General features: G+C 52.9%; 3 protein-coding genes across 3 annotated transcripts in view; 2 read left to right on the top strand and 1 right to left on the bottom strand.

Moving 5' to 3' along the window:
- LOC309684387 (olfactory receptor 14A16-like) overlaps window positions 1-13,919 on the top strand; it is a gene marked incomplete at both ends in the record, with an annotated part of 210,076 nt that overhangs the window by 136,128 nt on the left and 60,029 nt on the right. The window lies entirely within an intron of this gene.
- On the top strand, window positions 789-1,718 carry LOC309684395 (olfactory receptor 14I1-like; the record flags this gene model as incomplete). The annotated part of the gene is made up of 1 exon (XM_082500318.1): window positions 789-1,718. The coding sequence occupies one exon, from the start codon at window positions 789-791 to the stop codon at window positions 1,716-1,718; it is 930 nt and encodes a 309-aa protein (XP_082356444.1).
- Window positions 11,252-12,187, bottom strand: LOC309684394 (olfactory receptor 14A16-like; the record flags this gene model as incomplete). Its single annotated transcript, XM_082500317.1, has 1 exon — window positions 11,252-12,187. The coding sequence occupies one exon, from the start codon at window positions 12,185-12,187 to the stop codon at window positions 11,252-11,254; it is 936 nt and encodes a 311-aa protein (XP_082356443.1).

Below are 13,919 nucleotides of genomic sequence, written 5' to 3'. Positions count from 1 at the left end.
CCTCCAGGATGCCAACCTGTCCCATAGCACCTTTGTGTTATCGGAAATCCCCACAGAGAAACACAGAGACTCTGTGACTGAGGAAATGCTGTTGGGTGGGTGAAATGAGCTGTGGGTGTCCTTGGCTAGAGGTGGGCTGCTGAGACCTTGAGAAAGGGTGAGACATTTCATAGTCTGAGATGGATCCTTCTGCTCTCAGCAGTGTCTGATTGCATAATAGAAGAGGGTGATCCCCCTCCATCTCATGACAGTGCAAGATGGAGGGACAAACCATCTCCCCTGACTCTGCTCTCTGCCCCAGGCAATCCTCATGTCTCACAGCACTCACTCCGTTCTCCTGGAGTGCAGCAGAAATGCTGAGGGTTTCTGACATCCCAGAACAGTGCCCAGGTTAGATGGGGGAGCTTTAAAATACCCCAAACCTCTCCAACTGCCTTCTGCCATCCCTGTTCCGTAGCAGTGGGTGTTCAGATGTTGAGAAGCCCATCTGCGTAAGAAGTGGATTCATCAGCCAAAGCAGAACACCAGGACTGGCTCCTGCCGCCACCCTCCCTATGAACTCCCTGCTGCAGAGCAGGGCTGACCCCTCGGCAGCCAGTGGGCAGCGCCCTGCTCCTCACGGCAGAGGCAGCCAACGCCAACCAGAGCTCCAGCCATGGACGTGAGGAAGGGAGTGTATGCAGCCGGGACTGAGCCCACCGAAAATGGCTTTGATTTTGCTTACAGAAGTCTGCATTGACTTACTCTGTTTCCCTCCTTGAACAGGTCCCCCTGCCCAGAGGCAGCAAATGTCCAACAGCAGCTCCATCACCCACTTCCTCCTCCTGACATTCTCAGACACTCGGGAGCTGCAGCTCTTGACCTTCGGGCTCTTCCTGGGCATCTACCTGGCTGCCCTCCTGGGAAACGGCCTCATCATCACCGCCATCGCCTGTGACAACCGCCTCCACACCCCCATGTACTTCTTCCTCCTCAGCCTCTCTGTTCTTGACCTGGGCTCCATCTCCACCACTCTCCCCAAAGCCATGGCTAATTCCCTCTGGGACACCAGGGACATTTCCTATGCAGGATGTGCTGCACAGGTCTTTTTTTTTTCCTTCTTGTTTGGTGCAGATTTTTCTCTTCTCACAGTCATGGCCTATGACCGCTACATTGCCATCTGCCATCCCCTGCACTACGGGACCCTCCTGGGCAGCAGAGCTTGTGTCCGCATGGCAGCAGCTGCCTGGGGCAGTGGGTTCCTCAATTCTCTCCTGCACACGGCCAATACCTTTTCACTGCCCCTCTGCCAGGGCAATGCCCTGCACCAGTTCTTCTGTGAAATCCCCCACATCCTCAAGCTCTCCTGCTCACACTCCTACATCAGGGAAGTTGGGCTGATTGTGGTTAGTGCCTGTTTAGCCTTTGGGTGTTTTGTTTTCATTGTGGTGTCCTATGTGCAGATCCTGAGGGTGGTGCTGAGGATCCCCTCACAGCAGGGACGGCACAAAGCCTTTTCCACATGCTTCCCTCACCTGGCTGTGGTCTCCCTCTTTATCAGCACTGGAGTGTTTGCCCACCTGAAGCCCCCCTCCATCTCCTCCCCATGTCTGGATGTGGTTGTGGCAGTGTTGTACTCGGTGGTGCCTCCAGCAGTGAACCCTTTCATCTACAGCATGAGGAACCAGGAGCTCAAGGATGCCCTGTGGAAACTGGCCCAATGGACACTGTTTCACTGACAATAACCTGCCGCCCCTTCTCCGCACATTGCCAAAGGCTTATCTTAGGCTGTGAGTCTGCTTTTTTCTCTTGTGATAATCCTGCTTATAGACGTTTTTCTGAGTTTACGCTGCTTGTTTTGAGGCTTGATCCTACTGTGCCTGACCCTTGCACAGATAACAGCTCTTTAATAAAAGGGCACCTCCCAAGTGCCGTGCCTGAAGGATGGGCTGTTCCTCCAAAGTACCTTCCAGGAACATATTCAAGGAATCAATATTTTAATGAGTCTCTTCTTGTGTTTTCAATGTTTCTGGAGGTAAGCTCACGGTACTATTGGGTTCCACTGCACCAAATATTCTGGATTTAAAAGCGCTCTTCTTGGTGCCCAGTGGAAGGGGAGATGGTCCATGAGCTCCCATTATCTCCTCAGTCTTCTTCATGTATGACAGGACTGATGGCATATACCGAATGTTCTGGTAATGCATTTTTTAGGGGGAGGAGAGGCGGGATTAGGGACTCGACACGTGCCCTTGCGCTGGAACAGATGGAGACTCTGAAGGTGAAACACCCTCAAAGGTAAAGTCCACCAATATAAAGCACTGAATCAATGTGTCCACGCACAAGGACGCTGCAGTGCCGAGGGAGTCAGCAGGGACTCATCAGGCACAGGGAGGGGAGAGTGGAAGACACAGGAGGTGCCTGAGGGAACCCCAGGGCCAGGACTGCTGTGCTGTCCTGGGGCGTGGGGCTGACTGGGGAGAGAAGGGGGCAAATTCAGTCAGGGCTGGGGATCACGTACAACATGAATTCCAGAGAAGCAGAGAGTGACCAGCCTCTTTTTCCTCGTTCCCTCAGCGCCAGCACGAGCCCCGGGGCTGATGGGCAGGCTGACCTCCTTGTCTGCCCCCCAGGAGCTGCTGCGCCCTTGGGAGGAGCTGGGGCTGTGCGGTGAGTGCCCAGAGCTCTGCATCAGCCTGCGGCGGGCAGTGCTGTGGGGCCAGTCCAGACTGGGCTGCTGGGCTTGGCTGTCCTGGGGAGAGGGCTGGGGAGGTGGGCAGAGCTGGGCAGGGGCTGGGGAGCTATCAGGGTGGCTGAAGTTCCCTCTGAGGACCAGGGCTTGTGAATGTGAGCCTACTCCAATCTGTCTATAGAGGACCTTATCCACTTGGTCTTCTTGGTACCCCCATGTACTTCTCCCTCCTCAACCTCTCTGTTCTTGACCTGGGCTCCATCTCCACAACTCTCCCCAAAATCATGGCCAATTCCCTCTGGGACACCAGGGTCATCTCTTATGCAGGACGTGCTACACGGGCCTTGCTGTTTTTCTTTTTCATTTCAGCAGAGTTTTCTCTTCTCACCATCATGGCCTATGACCGCTACATTGCCATCTGCCAACCTCTGCACTACGGTACCCTCCTGGGCAGCAGAGCTTGTGTCCACATGGCAGCAGCTGTCTGGGGCAGTGTTTTTCCCTATGCTGTGCTGCACACGGCCAATACATTTTCACTCCCCCTCTGCCAGGGCAATGCCCTGCACCAGTTCTTCTGTGAAATCCCCCACATCCTCAAGCTCTCCTGCTCACATTCAGACTACCTCAGGGAAGTTGGGCTTCTGGTGCTTAGTGTCTTACTAGCATTCGGGGCTTTTGCTTTCATTCTCTTTTCCTATGTGCAGATCTTGAGGGCTGTGCTGAGGATCCCCTCGGAGTAGGAATGGCACAAAGCCTTTTCCACGGGCCTCCCTCACCTGGTTGTGATCTCCCTGTTTATCATCACTGCCATGTTTGCCTACCTGAAGCCCCCCTCCATTTCCTCTCCATCTCTGGACCTGTTGGTGTCATTTCTGTACTCAGTGGTGACTCCAGCAGTGAACCCTCTCATTTACAGCATGAGGAACCAGGAACTCAGGGATGCCCTGTGGAAACTGATGACTGGTATCTTGTCAGAAGCAGCACTGAACTGCCCATCTTCTAACATATCGCACATGATGTAACTCATTACAGGCCCAGATTGTCTTTAGTACTTTTTTTCCTTTCATTTATTTGTTTTTTATCTTTTCTGGGTTTTGTTAATGCTGTCAATAAAAGTGAAGAATCATCCTTTATCCTATTGCTATGTCAGGATCCGTCTGTGTTGTGGGAGCCACAGACTTCGCGTAGATAAGAAGCTCTTCTCTCTTTGTTTTTAAAAAAATGAAGGACCCTGCACTGACTTGTTTGTCTGACATCCTTTCTCCGAGAACTTCTCTGGAGCTGCAGGGGCCACGTCTGTGTGCTGAGGTGGAGGGGGCAGGAGTGATCTGAGCTGGGTCTGCCTCCCAGCCTGACCAGCATGGCCCTGGGCACCACAGCCCCCAGCTCTGCAGAGCCGCACCACCAGCTCGGGGGCTGTGGGACGCCTGGGGAGGGGTGCAGGAACGGCTGGCCAGGCCAGCACGGATGAGCTCTCTCAGGAAAAGGCTCTGAGGGGAGATGGGCTGTGGTAGGAGAAGAGCAGGGCACCGTGTGTGTGCAGGGCAGCCATGGAAAGAGGAACCCTTTGCTCTGGTGGGACAGCTCACGGCAGGCTGCCCTGTCCCTGGGGCCAAAGGACCTTCCTGAGGGTGCCCTGGGCCAATTCTCTCATGCCATCCTGGGAAGGACGTTTGGCACGGGGGGCTGCAAGCTGCCTGGGGTGGTTATCTCCTCAGCATGAAGGCTGGGTGGACCATTGCCAATGAGGCTGCTCTGCTGGTCTGTGCTGGGAGAGAGCAGGAGGTGTCCAGATTCAGGGAGGGTGTGGGCTGGCGGGGCTGGCAAGTGCCCCAGAGAGGAAAAACCTCAGGGAAGAGCTGAAGTGGGGGAGTGTGCAGGGTGGGGGCACATAGCAGTGTCCTGGCACAGCCGGGCTCCTGCGAGAGACATGAGGGACCAGCAGAGCAGGGTCTGGGCTGTGCCTGTGCTCACTGGACACCCCGGGAAAGTTGTCCCAGCGCCATCATCACAGAATCGCACTATCATGGAATTTCCTATATTGGAGAAGACCTGTAAGATCTAATCATAGTCTAATCATTAACCTAACACAGACAAGCCCACCACTAAACCATGTCCCTCAGCACAATAACTACATGACCCTTAAACACCTGCAGGGATGGGGACTCCACCACTGCCCTGGGTAACGCATTCCAATGCCTGATGACCCTTTCAGTAAAGAAATTCTTCCTAATACCCAGTCAAAACTTCCCTTGGCGCAACTTGAAGCCATTTCCTCTTGTTCTAACACCCGTTACCTGACAGAACACGTCGACCCCCACCTCTCTGCCACCTCCTTTCAGATATGTTTAGAGAGCGATAAGGTCTCCAATCAGCCTCTTTTTCTCCAGGCTAAACCACCGCAGTTCCCTCAGCCGCTCCTCATAAGACATGTTCTCCAGACCCCTCACCCATTTCGTTGCCCTTCTCTGGACACGCTCCAGCGCCTCAATGTCCTTTTTGTGGTGAGGGGGCCGAAAGTGAACACAGTACTCAAGATGCGGCCTCCCCAGTGCCCAATACAGGGGGAAAATCTCCTCCCTGGTCCTACTGGCTACACTAGTCCTGATACAGGCCACGATGCCAGTGGGCTTCTTGGCCACCTGGGCACACTGCTGGCTCATGTTCAGCTGCTATACCAACAACAGAGGTCCCTCTCTGTGAGCAGCTTTCCAGACACTGATCCCCAAGCCTGTAGCATTGGCGGGGGTTGTTGTGGCCAAAGTGTGAGACGCAGCACTTGGCCTCATTGAAACTCCTACAGTCTGCCTTGGTCCATGGGTCCAGTCTGTCCGAATCCCTCTGCAGAGCCTCCCTACCCTCAGGCAGATCAACACTCCCCCCCAGCTTGGTGTCATCCGCAAACTGACTGAGGGTGCGCTCCATCCCCTCATCCCGATCATTGATAAAGACGTTAAACAGGACTGGCCCCAGCACTGAGCCCTGGGGGACTCCACTCCTGACCGCCCGCCAACTGCAATTAACTCCGTTTACCACCACTCTCTGGGCACGGCCTTCCAGACAGTTTTTTACCCAGCAAAGCGTGTGCCCATCCGAGCCATGAGCAGCCAGTTTCTCCAGGAGAATGCTGTGGGAAACAGTGTCAAAGGCTTTACTAAAGTCCAGATAGACAACATCCACAGTCTTTCCCTCATCCACTGAGCGCGTGACCACGTTGTAGAAGGAGATCAGGTTAGTCAAGCAGGACCTGCCTTTCACAAATGCCTTTGATAATGTGGCACTGAGTTCCACCTGTCTGTATCAGATTTTATCCCACAGCGAAGGACCGCAAAACTAGAAAGGGCTACTGCAATTGTGCCAAGAGAATTAGAAAAAGCCATTAATGAGGGCAGGCAGTATGACAGCCTTAGAGGAAGAAATCAAATTATTATCAAAAATGGTAATATAGAATGGCTTAGCTCTAGAGCACCTTTTAGAAGTACAGGACAGAGTAGGTGCGTTCTTGAATAAGAGCTGCTGGGGTTTTTATGTCAGTCAAGACCAGAAAAACAAAACTGAGAGAAACAAGAGAAAGACTCATTTAAAAATATTACACGAAATAGGGAAGGGATCTCCCCTAAATCTCTTTGGGTGGCTAACCTCTTGGCTCCCAGACTTAGGAACAGGACTGTGAACTGAAAGGATTTGGGTGGTTGTATTCACTCTCTTGTTTTGCTTTCTAATTAGATGGGTGTGTTTACAGTGTAATATTACCTTATGAACTTGACTTACGACTTAAATAATGAAGAGTATAGTGTGACCCTGACGGTGAAAGGAAAAGGAGGGACTGTTAGGAAAATCTCATTCCAGAACTATTGTAACAATTACTTTTTAGAGTACGAAACTGTATGAACTTTCTTAAGATATACAGCGTTTCTATTGTGTACTGCATAGCCATGGTTCAGTCAGCATGACTACAGGACCCAGCTCATTGTCGGGAGGAGAAGACAGCCCCCAGCCTGAAGAAGAAAGGATACTCCAGCACTGCGCGGATGACGCCAGCCTCCCAGCCCCTCTGACACCCCTGTGAAACCCTCCCCTCATCTGGCATCAGAGATAAGGAACTGCAGCAAGACCGACTCCAGGGACGTCTCCATTAGGAGAGCAGCAGGTGGATGATGATGCCACAGCATGAGAGTTGCTTTGCCAAACAGCAGCCTGCGTGTGCGTGTTACGTAGCGATCACTCAAATTGTGTTGTACCTGAATGCTCTAAAGGTATAAGAACCATGTGTGAAACTGCATTTGGGGTGTCCCAATTTGACTGGGACCACTCGTGCTCGTGAACAGAGAATCACTCATGTAATTCCATACTTTGTGTCCCAATCTCTCTCCTGGGACAGCATGGGCAGTTGGAAAGTTTTCATGATGTTATCCTCGAAGGCCGAGAATTGTCCCCAGAGGTGGCCCAGAAGGCACTTGACTGCTTTTATGGTGCTGTCCTCCCAGGCAATGATCGTTCAGGAAGGACTCTGACTGAAACCATGACTCGAATAGGACTGCCTCAAGAACATGAGAGCGATGTGCCATCCTCCCCTATGCAAGATGGTCCCCCTTTCGAGCCCAGTCGAAAGGAACGGGTGGTTTGCAAACTCTTTTGGGCAAGGATTTCCGATGCTTGTGCAATGCCTCACACAACTGTGGCCTGGGCACTCATAGACAACACATACCTGATCATTTCCATAGTGTCAGTGTCAGTGTGTGTGCCTTCGGAAACCATGCGCGTGCTAACAAGCAATGGGATTTGGGTGAGTGGCGTGTATGTACAGTGAATATGAACTACAAATTTATACCCTTGTGAAGGCAGGATTTCAAAAGTTTCAAGCAAAGTCCTTACTGTCAAAAATGCTGAGTTTATTTTTTCTAAGCTAAGAATAACCTAGACTTTCTTTGTTTTAAATAAATGCCCTCTGTCCCCCCTTCCACTCTTCCTTGCCCAGCAAGACTGCAACCTGCTGCCTCCTGTTCTGTGGGTCGTGAGCCATCCATTGCAGAACAGCCTTAAACACGGCCTCTTCTTTCCCACGGAGCTGCTCCTTCTGCATGACACACAGGAGGTCTTTGACGGAATGCTGCAGAAACTCTCTCGACACCCTGGTCACCCCCTCCAAGTGATGGGGGATGAAAGCATGGGCGTCTTCTCGCAGGTCAATAATAAAGTCAATAATAAAGGCAGTAGTAATACTCGGTGAATCTCCAGATGCCGACGCAGTTCTCCAAGCACAGCTGGGACTTTAAGAACTCGCAGCACAGTCTGACGATGCCCATGACGTTGAACTGGTCGGCTGCTATCAGCAAACGTTCAACATTGTCGGCCGTGACCGGTACTGTGCCGGTGTAGGCGTACTTGGTAATGAGCTGCATCATTTCAGGTGAAGTGCCGGGGATTTTATAGACATTGTTCCCGGCATTGCTCCAGCGGGTGGAAAACAAAGCCCTGAAAAAAGCAAAGCAGTGCTGGGGGAAAAAGCATCTTTGCTGCATTAAACCCGGACCCTATTATCCCCTGTGCCTCCTTCCTGGGGCACCAATTTGGGCACACACAGTAGCCATGCTGGGAGGCCGTGGGGCTTATTAATTCATGTGTTACGAGCCGGTTGTTTTAACAAGGAGTCACCGCCTCCGGCTGTGCACAGAGAGCCACAGGGCCAGTGCCCTCCTTGCTTCAACAAGACCACCAGAGAATGGCGCTGTGTGGGGAAGGAACACCTCCCGCCCCACGGCAGACAAGCCCGGCTGGCCACGCTCCAGCCCTGCACCGCATCGGGGGGTTCGTCAGACACCGCTTCCAGTGCTGCTGTGAGATCTTGGGTTGGGGATGAATTCCGGTGTCCAGGGAGGCACCAGGACTATGGGGAAGTGCTGGAAAAGAGGTTCAGTGCCAAGGGAAGCGCTGGAGAGACACTAAGGCAGCGTGACACAGCCTGGGAAATGCTGTGTGTCCCCATCCCCTCTTGTTCCAAGCACTGACCTGAAGCATTGACTGCAGCTACAGAGGATGTTCTTGTGACCACTGAACTCAATGCCACCCATCACAGAGTCTCTCCTCCAGGCAAAGCTCACTGAAGGCGGTGCAAAGCACAGCACTCCTCTTCCTCTCCCTGGGTGAGGATGAGTGTCGCTGGGAGCCAAGCTATCGCCCACGTCACAGCCTGTGGCAGTGGAAAGTGCTTCTCCTGGAGGTGCTACAGCGCTTTGTCTGTGCCCTCCCTCCAATATCGTCTCCCAACCCCTGCCTGTCTGGTGGCTCTGGAATGTGCCCCAAAGTGAAATCACAGGTGCAGGGGTGACCTGGGACCGGCTGTGAGCCCCCGTGCAGCTGGTGCTTTACCTCTATATTGATTCATGGGTGGTGGCAAATGCTCTGTGGGAGTGGTTACAGCAGTGGGAGCAGAGCAACTGGCAGTGCAGAGGTAGACCCATCTGGGCTGCTGAACTGTGGCAAGACATTGCTGCCCGGATAGAGAATCTGGTTGTGAAAGTACATCATGTAGATGACCACGTACCCAAGGGTCAGGCCACTGAGGAACATCAAAACAACCAGCAGGTGGATCAGGCTGCTAAGATTGAAGTGGCTCAGGTGGACATGGACTGGCAACGTAAGGGTGAACTATTCATAGCTTGGTGGGCCCATGACGCCTCAAGCCATCAAGGAAGAGATGCGACATATAGATGGGCTCGTGACCAGGGGGTGGACTTGATCACGTTCACTATTGCACAGGTTATCCACGAATGTGAAAGGTGTGCTGCATTTAAGCAAGCCAAGCGGTTAAAGCTTCTTTGATATGGAGGACGTTGGCTGAAATATCAATACGGGGAGGCCTGGCAGATTGGTTCTATCACACTCCCTCAAACCCGCCAAGACAAGCACCACGTGCTCACAACGGTGGAAGCAAACACCGGATGGCTGGAAACACACCCTCTGCCCCATGCCACCGCCCTGAACAACTATCCTGGGCCTTGAAAAGCAAGTCTGATGGCGACATGGCACCCCAGAGAGATTTGAGTCAGACAGTGGGACTCATTTCCAAAACAGCCTCATAGACACCTGGGCCAAAGAGCATGGCATTGGGCGGGTGTATCACATCCCCTACCATGCACGAGCCTCTGGGAAAATGAAACAATACAACGGACTGCTATAAACTACACTGAGAGCCATGGGTGGTGGGACCTTCAAAAGTCGGGATACACATTTGGCAAAGGCCACCTGGTTAGGTAACATTTGAGGATTTGAATATGTTCAGGAAGACAGTCTGGGATATTCCTAACACAGGCAAAGGCAAAATTATCTGTTGGATTTCTTTATTTTAAAGGCCCTGAGTGCACTTGGTGGGTGATGCGGGAGGATGGGGATGATCAATGTGTTCCTCAAGGGGATTTGATTTTGGTGAGAATGGCCAATGAATCAAATGATATGATATTTATTGCTAAATTACCACTATATGCTCTACCTACGGTATTACAGTGAGAGTGACCTAAATTAATGAAGAATGAACTTTGATGAAACTGAGCAAAGTGCAGAAGTGATGGAACCAGAAGTGGCTGCAGCAACTGGCACCCGGGAATTGTCTTGAGATCGACATCTTCAACCCACAGATGATGGGCATGGGCCATGCCGGCTACACCAGCTGTGAGCTCCAGATGCAGCACGCAACAAGTCAACACCACACATCACGTCTCCTGCCGGGAAAGACAGTTACAAGAGACGGAGCCCAAAGTCATGGACTAAATGAACTCAAGGGACATTTCAGTGGGATGGGCCATGGACTAAGGGAATGATATCTGTGTGCATATATACATATATGAAAGACAGGAAAATGGTGGTGATTTATGGAAAAGTGTAAGACCTGGGCATGAGGTAGATGGTATAGAATAAGGGGCGGACGCTGTCCTGGTTTTGCCTGGGATAGAGTTAATATCCTTCCTGGTAGCTGCTCTGTTTTGGATTGACTTTGAGAATAACATTGCTAACACATATTGTTTTAGTTGTTGCTGAGTGATGCTTATATTGTCACGGACTTTTTCAACTTCCTGTGGAAGGTGGGGGGCCACAGACAAAACATGCTGGCCAAAGGAATATTCCATCCCATAGATGTCATGCTCAGTATATAAATGGGAGTTAGCAGAGGGGCAGGGATCGGTGATCACATCTCCGGACAGGCTGGGTAGTTAATCATTGGGAAGTGTCAGCAATTTGTGTTGCATCACTATATTTTATTATTATTATTATTATTAGTAGTAGTAGTAATAATATCTTTTCTGTTACTGTTCTTTTAAACAATATTTATCTCAGCCCATGTCTTTTATTTCTGTTTCTCCCTTTTCTCCCTATTTTACCTGGGACATCCCATTTCATTTAAGAGCTGTTATCTGACCAGCTACATCTGACTCAGTGTTGTGCAAGGGTCAGACCCAGTAGGATCAAGCCTCAAAAAAAGTAGTATAAACCCAGAAAAATATCAATAAGCAGGATTATCACAAGAGAAAAATTCAGGCTCGTGGTCTAAGATCAACTCTGGGCAATGTGCGGAGAAGGGGCGGCAGGTTATTGTCGGTGAAACAGCGTCCATTGGGCCTGTTTCCACAGGGCATCCTTGAGCTCCTGGTTCCTCATGCTGTAGATGAAGGGGTTCACTGCTGGAGGCACCACCGAGTACAACACTGCCACCACCAGGTCGAGAGATGGGGAGGAGATGGAGGGGGGCTTCAGATGTGCAAACACTCCAGTGGTGATAAAGAGGGAGACCACGGCCAGGTGAGGGAGGCATGTGGAAAAAGCTTTGTGCCGTCCCTGCTCAGAAGGCATCCTCAGCACCGCCCTCAGGATCTGCACATAGGACAGCAGAATGAAAACAAAACACACAAATGCTAAACAGGCACTAACCACAATCAGCCCAACTTCCCTGAGGTAGGAGTGTGAGCAGGAGAGCTTGAGGATGTGGGGGACTTCACAGAAGAACTGGTCCACGGCATTGCCCTGGCAGAGGGACAGTGAAAATGTATTGGCCGTGTGCAGGAAAGAATTGAGAAACCCACTGCCCCAGGCAGCTGCTGCCATGTGGACACAAGCTCTGCTGCCCAGGAGGGTCCCGTAGTGCAGGGGATGGCAGATGGCAACGTAGCGGTCATAGGTCATGATGGTGAGGAGAGAATACTCAGCTGAAGTAAAAATGAGAAAGAAAAAGAGCTGGACAGCACATCCTGCATAGGAGATGGCCCTGGTGTTCCAGAGGGAGTTTGCCATGGCTTTGGGTAGAGTGGTAGAGATGGAGCCCAGGTCAAGAACAGAGAGGTTGAGGAGGAAGAAGTACATGGGGGTGTGGAGGCGGTGGTCGCAGGTGATGGCGGTGATGATGAGGCCGTTTCCCAGGAGGGCAGCCAGGTAGATGCCCAGGAAGAGCCCGAAGGTCAAGAGCTGCAGCTCCCGTGTGTCTGCGAATGCGAGGAGGAGGAAGTGGGTGATGGAGCTGCTGTTGGACATTTGCTGCCTCTGGGCAGGGGGACCTGTCCAAGGAGGAAAAGGCAGTGACAAACTGGGAGAGACTTCTCTGAGGAAATCCCAATGCCATTCCTCACAGAAATCCCCCTCCCACAGCTGAATGAGGAATGACCCAGCTCATTCCCAACCCCACAAACTCAGTGACACTCTCCCTTATCGGGTAAAATACTGCCTCGACACCAACTTTCCATGAGGGCACCTCTGGGGCACGAGTCAGAGGCAGAGTCAGAGGCAGAAGAGAAGCTGACCCGCACCCCCTCCCAAACTCCTTAGATGCAGAGTTCAACAGAGGGGTGGGGAAACAAGGAGAAACACGTATGTTCTCTGAAAAAATGAAGCGAGGAGAGGGAGTCAGGCAGGCGTGCAGTGAAGCCTTCTCCTCAGTGACAGTGTCTCCAGACAGCGACACTGCAGGGCACTTGCTTTTATGTTGTGCATCACTTGTAGGACACACTCACTTCTCCTGGACTGGAGGTGCAGCTGCTGAGAAGGCATCTCGGGCTCTGGACCCTGTGGCTGTGGGGCGGGCGGGAGAGGAGAGCAGAGGCTTGCTGCCGAGAAGTTGTCTGAAGTTCAGGGGGTGGCCGGTGGTGCCAGGATCCCCCCTGCCTGGGCATGTCTGGCAGCAGCTCCCTCTCTGTCCCTGCCTGTGTCTGGGCTGCCAGGAGCTGCCCCTGCCTGGAGCTGCTTCTCTGCCCCCGGGTCTCCTCCCTGCCAGTGCCCCAGAGCCCATCCCACCCGCTGTGTGCTCAGCTCTGCCCTGCAGACCCCTCCTGGCAGCACAGCGCTGTCCGGGGGCATCTCTGGGTGTGTGGGGGCTCAGGAGGGGTTCAGGGAAGTGCTGTTGAGAACGAGGGTCTCTGTGCCTTCTCCACAAAGGAGAAATCCTTTCCCACCTCCCACTGCCCACCCAACAGCCGAGAGGAGAAATCCCACAGCACAGACTTGTTCCCTTTCAGGGGAAAGGTGCCTCGATGTCCTTCTTCAAAACGGGCCCTCTGCAAATGTCCTGGGGGTGATGGGGATCTGGAGCAGCCCTGACCCACACAGGTCCATCTCAGCAACAGAAGGCATCTGCCTTGCTGGCAGTCACTCCTTCCACCCACTGCTTCTCCCCACAGAAGCTCCGTGGGAGCTCCCCGGGCAGGCGCAGAGCTGACCCTGGCAGAGTCCCTGCCCCGGCACACAGCCCCTGGGGTGTAAGGACCCTGCTGGCAAGGACAGCCCTGCCCACCCCTGCCTGCACACCCCTACGCACACCTCCACAACCATCCCCAGCAGAAGGCAGCCCTCGGGCCCTGTCCCTCTCACCGGGCAGCAGGGAAGCCCTGCTCTGGAGCACATCCTCCTCCTCTACAGCACAGAAACTGAGAGAGTCCTCCTGACAGAGCCCAGCAGCTCTCAGATGGACCAGCTTGAGGAGATCCCTCCAGGAACTGGAGCTGCATTGCCCGGCACCCCGAGACTTACCACGCAGAGGGCGGTGAAGATTTCTGCCCCATTGAGCTCTCAGCACCCCCCACTCCCAACTGCCTTTAAGCTCTCTCTGCCTTGCAGGTCTCCCCTCTCTGCCTGCAGGCAGTGCCCCCAGCCCTGCTCCTGGGCAGAGCTGTCTCTCTGCAGCGCTGCCCGCTTGCCAGGAGCTCCCTCTGTCCCAGCAGCCCGGCCCAGCTCAGCAGCAGAGGACCAGCCCACGGTGGCACTCTCTCTGTCC

The sequence above is a fragment of the Vanellus vanellus genome (genome assembly GCF_965231255.1).
Source record: "Vanellus vanellus genome assembly, contig: HAP1_SCAFFOLD_70, whole genome shotgun sequence".
NCBI classification, from domain to species: domain Eukaryota; kingdom Metazoa; phylum Chordata; class Aves; order Charadriiformes; family Charadriidae; genus Vanellus; species Vanellus vanellus.
This window is presented reverse-complemented; position numbering and strand designations above follow the sequence as displayed.